The 7231-nt window shown below is 40.9% G+C and overlaps 1 protein-coding gene across 1 annotated transcript in view; it reads right to left on the bottom strand.

Annotated features, from left to right (window-relative positions):
• RREB1 (ras responsive element binding protein 1) overlaps positions 1–7231 on the bottom strand; it is a 142973-nt gene that overhangs the window by 60879 nt on the left and 74863 nt on the right. The window contains exons 5-6 of the mRNA XM_023512279.1: positions 2722–2811; positions 1512–1675 (exon numbers count right to left, since the gene is read on the bottom strand). Of these exons, the coding sequence (XP_023368047.1) occupies positions 1512–1675; positions 2722–2811 (254 nt within the window). The remainder of the gene's footprint in view (positions 1–1511; positions 1676–2721; positions 2812–7231) is intronic.

The raw sequence follows: 7231 nt of genomic DNA, 5'->3' as shown, positions 1-7231 counted from the left end.
TAGTCCCAGCTATTCAGGAGGCTAAGGCAGGAGGATCGCTTGAGCGTAGGACCACACATTGAGACCCTATGTCTAAAAAAATTGTTTTAATTCTTAAAATATTTATACCCTTTATGTAGTCATATCACAGCTGATGTTTCAGAGTTTAGACTGAGAAATCTATAGGCCTTAAATTATTACATTATTCAGAAATGCAAGTAACAATAAATAACATTTAAGTGCTTACTTTGCACCAAAAATTATGCTTAACTCATTAACACCTAATCCTCATCCTAATCCAATGAAGTAGATATTGTTAAAACTCTAATTTTAACAGTAAGTAAACTGAGGCACAAACCGGTTAAGGAATTTGCTCAAGGATGTATAATTTTCAACTAGCAGCGTGACTTGAATTCAGATGCCTAATTCCCAAATCAAAAATCTTACCACTGTAGCAGTATGTCCCAAGTATACCATCAATGGCACATAAAATGATTTTAGGTAGAATAAACAGACTTATCTCATTTTAGTATCTACATATAACCAACTATAAATAGCATATCAATTTCATAATAGTTACATAAAGTTTTCCACTGAAATAAATGTATAAAAAAATTTTACTCAAATTTTTAAAAGAAAAGCATGATAATGACTGGCCAGAAATATGGAAAAATAGAAAAAGTCTCATTCTCTGAAGAGAAATTTGGAGTGCTTTTGTTTTCCTTTTCCTGGAATTTCAAAGTTCCTAAAATGTTTATGTAAAAAATATTCAGTATGCAAAAATTCTTCCTGTTCTAACCCTTCAAAACATAGGCAATTACATTATTATCAAGTTTGTTTTCCATTGGCTCATCTCACAATATTTATTTATTTATTTATTTATTTATATTATTTGTCAGGGAATACAACCCTGGTTTCCTACGAGACAGGGAGGGTATCATGAAATTTTAATATCTCCACCTCTGTGCTCTTTCCCACCTCTGACTGAGCATCCTTCTCGTTCAGCAAGTAATTTCCTGACATGTATCACAATTTCTTTTTCTTCGTTTTATCCTATCTTATACCCTATAGCTCCAAGAATAGGATACCTGTTTATTACAAGGGCCCAGAAATTCATTGCAAGGAAAAGGTCTGTGGGGACTTGGTAGGCATATACAAATATTTTTTCAAGGGCAAGATTACATAAATGCTGCTCCCTGAGGATTCCTCTGTATGTGATAAGTTGTCCACCTCTGGCACCCAAACAAAGAAACTCCAACTGGCAGAGAGAGAATGATTTTTATTTTTTATCCCTGAAAAACCCTAAAGAGCCACAGACCTACCCAAGTACTCATGTTCCCCTGATCAGACAGCTCTTATATCCTGGAGGTAGTATCAACAGGTGAACAAAAGCCATGTCTGGCCTTTCCATACATAGAGTGAACAGAACACAAGAATTCTCTGCACATTTAGGCAAGTCCTCTGAGGGCTCAGAGGTCCCATCTAATGACCTCCAGATGCCCGCCAGCTACACAAAGTGTACCCACACCCACCTGTGCATGTTCCCATTGGTGGTAAATGACTGGCCACACACGGTACACTTGTAAGGCCTCTCGCCTGAGTGCACTAGCATGTGGCGATCCAGGGAGCTGGCTGAGCTCAGTGACTTCCCGCAGATGCTGCATGAGTGGTCAGCTCCTCCAGTGTCCGTGTTGTGCTGTAGAAAGCAATTATTGCAGTGGTCACTTAAGATGGGCGAAAAACACGGCTATTAGCAAATGTTGATCCAGAGCTCTACTAAAAAAAAAAGAAAGAAAAAAAAAAAGTGACGTCCCTTGGCTATTATCTTCTGTTTCATTTTAAACATCTCCCCAATGGACCAAAATGCTCAGGAACATAGGCAGATAAATATTTTGCACGATCTTCCATTCTCACATGTTCCTGTTTAGAAAAATACTTCTATTGTAAGGCTCAGAGAGACCTGGGGTCTTTGTAGGTCTTTCCTTGAAAGATATGTAGATAAACCAACCACATACATTAACTCCTCTGAGCAGGACTCTCAACAATGAAGCAAGTAGGTAAAATTCCATCCTCACATTAAGAATCAACATCTCTTCTTCAAATTTGATGACTCGGGCCTGTTGTCAGAGAAAGAGAACTGAAACCTGCATAGAGTCGAGTTCTGGCCTCTGCAATGTAGTAAGAAGGAACAATTCTATCCAAACCCAAGTTACTTTAGTAACTTGATTATTCAGTACTCTGTTACGAGTTTAACAGATCATCATTCCTCCACTGTTCCACCAATATCCCATCACGATTCAGACACTGAAGAAGGGGGAGAAGGTGAAATCTCATAATCAAGGAGAAAAGCTAAAACACATTCCAAATATCAGGCAATTCTGCTATATTTAGACCAACATTAAAAAATAAATAAATAAAAACAAACGAGAGGTTGCACCTACAACCTCATTATATAGCTAGGGATTTGGTTTGTACTAACAAGCCAAACAGAGTGAAAAGTCGCTGTGATATGGATAGCCGGTTAGCTAGATGTCTGTGAAATTCTGAAAAGGTAACATGTGTTGACCTGGCACTTTGTCACAGTAACACGAACACAAAAAAAGTAGTTTTTTTTACATAACTAACCCTCAAAAAAATTAATCTACATTAAGCATAGCCACAACTTACTCATTAAAATCTCATCACCTTGCCTTCCATTGATGAAGAATAACTTAAAACAAAAATAGAAAAGCAGCCGCCCACCTGGCGAATGTGCATAGTCAGCTGGTGCTGGGTGGTGCAAATCTTTTCACACAGAGGGCAGTTATAGGAAGACTTCTCCTCTTTCGTTTCCTAAAAAGAGAAATTTAAAGGAAGATAAATTTCAAATCATGGTCAACTAGTGCCTCTTCTTTCTATAACAAGCAGCTGTGTCTAAGTGGCTGAGAGCAAGGGCTCTGGAGCCTGCCCAAATGTGAGCTCGGACAGGTCACTGTCCTGTCTGCCCTCGGTTTCCTCATTTTAAGATGGGAATAACAACCATCCACCACAGTGTGCTGTGGGGCAGATTAAATTAACACATGCAAAGCACTACAACACAGTGCCTGGTTCATAGTGAGTGCTCAATAAATATTAGCATTCTTTACTTATCAGACATTGTTTAATTATAAATTAATCCTCTGTGATGGCAAAAAATTAATTGCCAAGGAAGAGCTGAAAGGGAATACTTTTCTCCTCAAGTCTCACCCAGGCTCCAGGCATTTTTCACTGGGTTTCAAGGCCCTGAAGAGGTAATGAAATTCTCATCAGAGACATCCAGCCTAGCAGGAGTGGGAGTTCTCAGCAGCCGGCTGCGAACCCAGTGGGGACAAACGGCTCCTCTGCTCACTGCTAGCAGCTGCATGACACTGTTCATAAATAATAACGAAAACTATATAAAAAGGAGAAATCTGTCCATTATCAAGACCTTGACAGAGAGTAACAAAGACCCTGATCACTACCTGCTGAGGTGGCTCACTTTATGTTCCCTCAAAACAGATAGTACAAACTTCCTTCCTGCAGTATGCTTTACATTTTTAAGGAAAAAGCCAACCTCCTTCACATCCCTCTGTTACAGTTCCTACTTCCAAGTAATTCTAGAGAATTGCTAAGACCTGCCCACCATTGACTTCTCATCCACACAGTTATTAAGCACCAGGGGTCCCTGTTCCCATTCTCTAAACCTAGCTGAACCAGAGATGAAGATCTCTAGGAATCTGGAACTGAGACACTCACAGACTAAGATCAGTGGGTTTCCAAAGATCAGCCTTTTGAAATACACACGTCTAGACCAGATTCCCAAAACGCTGAATCAGAATCATGGGGGAGGGGGAAGAGTTAAACCTCAGACATCTGCTTGTCTCACAAGCTCCCCAGAAGATGCTGATCTGTGCACAGGTGTGGGGATGACTACATTACCAGTTAGGTGACCGTGATCACTTGAATTGAGGGTTCAAGTAATGCTGGGGCCAGGCCCCAGCACCTTTGCGAGCCCAAGCCAAGAGAAAGCAGCTGCAGAAAACAATGCTAACGACAGCAGGGGACCAGGTAGCCTGGGGCGTAGAGAGGTCGGCACTGACTCTGGGGCTGGATGTTCTGTCCAGGCTATAGATCACTTCCTGTCCTTGGGCATCTTTCAAGAGGTCTCTTTTTTCTTGCATGCATTTAAATAAATTTCCATCCCTTGCAAATCATACCAATTATTGAGCACTTACTATGTGCTAACTAAACTCTATATATACAGAACTGTCAGGTTTTTTTCATAACCACTAAGAACAGCCATTATTATGAATCCCATTTTCTGGGCAAGGAAACTGGGGTATAGAGAGATAAGTAACCTGTTCCAAGTCAGAGAACTATTAAGTAGTAGACACAGCATTACAACTTAGGCCAGCTGCTCACAGCCCATGCCCTAAACCACCATGCTATATAAAGTATAACCCCAAAATGGATTAACCCCAAGGCACAGAAAGGAAACACCCTTGTGGTTGTTCATGAGCGATGATGAAAATAAAAGTCACCCTGAAGACTATAAAAACAAATGGCGCCATAAACCAGAGGGCGGAGTGAAAGCATGACCGTGTCTCGTGTGGAGCAAGCTTCTCTCTCTCTCCTCTTCAAAGACTAACAATTCTCATTCTAAGCAATAGGAACCCTTTCCTAATCTGTAAAACTGGGTCTGAATACTAGATATACTACACTTTTTCTTACTCTAAAATTAAAAAGAATTAAGAATATGAATTCTACATAAGTCGAATCCTGGAGACTCTAAAAAACATTCCCAGCCTCACCCACCTATCTGCATACTTTAAGTCCTCTGAAAGGCATGATGTGTGTTACGCGTAACAGAGTGTTATACCTTCTCAGCTCAGTTCTACAGACAGAATGGAGATAGCCAAAGACCTCACAGAAAAGAATAAGATTAAAAGCAACAGCAATAAGATAATGAGGGCTATCTGAGGGCCAGGGCAAAAGCTGAGCAGAGTTCAAACTCTGGGTGGTTATTATTATTAAATTATTAAATCAGCAAGTATATATGCTCTGTGTGTGTGAAAGAGACAGGAGTCTCACTATGTTGCTCAGGCTGGTTTTGAACTCCCAGGCTCAAGTGATCCTCTTGCCTTAGCTGGGATTACAGGCGTGTACCACTGAACCCTGCTAATAATACATACATACTTTTAAAAATGTTTAAAAAGGACTGACCGGTAGGATGTAAAAGTATCTTAAAAAGTTAGGCCACAAGTGGCAAACCTCTTGGGGAGAAAATTTTTTGTTTAAAATTCATCTGTGTTTACCTTGAAGTAGATACCAGACAAACTGTACAACTGGGTATTGACTCTGTCAGGAGATCAGTAACTGACACTCAAACCTTCCCTGAGGCCGGCAGTGGAGCACTACAGATTATAATAGAGGCCCACAAAACCCAAAGACCAAAAGTTCATGCAGGGGATCCCAAAGTTACCCATACAGTGGGAAAAAGGGAAAAGCTACCTGGACTTTTATTTACAAAATATTCTCTATTTGTTGGCCTCCTCTTCCATTTTCCCTATGTATGGTGACTTTAGGGGCAACTTTGGGGACACCTTGTATTTTGAAATAAACCAAACAGAAAAGAGAACATTGTGATGCTAGAAGAGAGGCCCTGATGGAGAATTCTGAATCCAGTTACTGCAGCCGTGCTGGTGGAAGGAGCATATTTCCTGAGCTGAAAGATAAAATTAGCAGCTAATGTGATAACTAACCATTCCATAATGAAACAATCTGGCACCCTTGTCAGCATGCGACTGTGGCTAATCTGTCCTGGAACTCTGAGCTCGCACTGATGGGACTTTCCCTAGGCTCTCTCTCTCTCAGCCCTCCCCATCCAGTCTCCAGGTATGAAGATGCTTCCTTCCTCTCTGAACTTTCTCCTCACTGTGTTTTCTTTTTTTAGGTTAAGCACTGTATTTACCAGGCTACCTCTGGGTTCAGATCTCCTCTTCAAAACCAAAGCCAATGCACCAAATCCTAGAGGAGAAAGGAGGGGGGATGGAAGCACCCTGGCTAGCCTGCACACTTGCTTCCTCACACCTGGGGAGGCAACCTCCCCTGAGGCTGCAGGCCCCGGAGGCACTGTGGGTATCCCTCGGGGCCCTCACTACCAAATCTCAACTACAGCCTGGACTGGAGCCAACTCCATGTATTTAAGGAAAAGCTTTTTGCAATTACTATACTTTTTCCTGGTAAAGCAGAGAACGATGAGAAAGATGACTTGACTATCTTATTCATCCTGAAATGCCCAGCACCTGGCACAGAAGTTAGCTGAAAGTAGGAGCTGGATATATACTGTTTGATGGGTGGAAAGATGGAAGGATGGATGGATGGATGGATGGATGGACAGACAGTCACATGAGAATGGAAATAAACCTTTTCTTCTCAGAGCTAGCACTCCTTCTCCACTCAGGCCACAGTCTGAGTATTTTCTCAGGCACCCATAGGAAGAGAGGCACACGGAGACAAGGAAAAAAAGAGAGAGAGGAATCAATGTTCCAACCCTAAAACATCACAGAACTCTGCCAAGTTCTCAGCCTTGAGCAAGGTGTGGAGAAATGCATACTCCTACTCACTGGGGGAGTGGAGTTTAGGGCTGGTACAATTTCTCCTGGAGGGCAAGTTGTATCAAAAGCCTTAATTAAGGTCTACTTCTAAGAATTTATAGAAAACCCTCACAGTTGTGTACTCAGAGAATTCTGTACAAGGACATTCACAATAGGATTTTTAATAAAAAGGAAAATAAATTCTTAAATGTCCAATGATTTTGCTTTCTCATCCATCCCCAGTTCCTAGACAAAGTCAGGGTTTACTATAGCCGCTATTAAATCAGTGAAACCAAAAATTAAATATGCAGAAGTCAATTTATAGTCTATGGATTCAGAGAGAAAATGAGAATTATTCACCCTCTGCTTTCCTCCTTGACTACCCCATGGTGAACATGTTGCTGTCAACATAGCAACAACTTTTCAAAGTGTCCAACTGTACGTTAATTTAAAGGTTCGTCTTTTTTTCCAATAAAGGCAACATGAATTTTTAAAATACCATTAATCTTTCCCAATCTCACCTATGTACTCATTCTCACATTTCCTGATCTAACGCCCACTGAAAATCAGAAAGAATAAATAGTATCTTAAGTGGAGTCAAATTCTGTGCTTTTTCAAGGATGAAAAGCTGAACGTGGCTCGGCGCCTATAGCTCAACC

This window comes from Otolemur garnettii, unplaced genomic scaffold, assembly GCF_000181295.1.
Source record: "Otolemur garnettii isolate 467f Iridium unplaced genomic scaffold, OtoGar3 scaffold00026, whole genome shotgun sequence".
NCBI classification, from domain to species: domain Eukaryota; kingdom Metazoa; phylum Chordata; class Mammalia; order Primates; family Galagidae; genus Otolemur; species Otolemur garnettii.
This window is presented reverse-complemented; position numbering and strand designations above follow the sequence as displayed.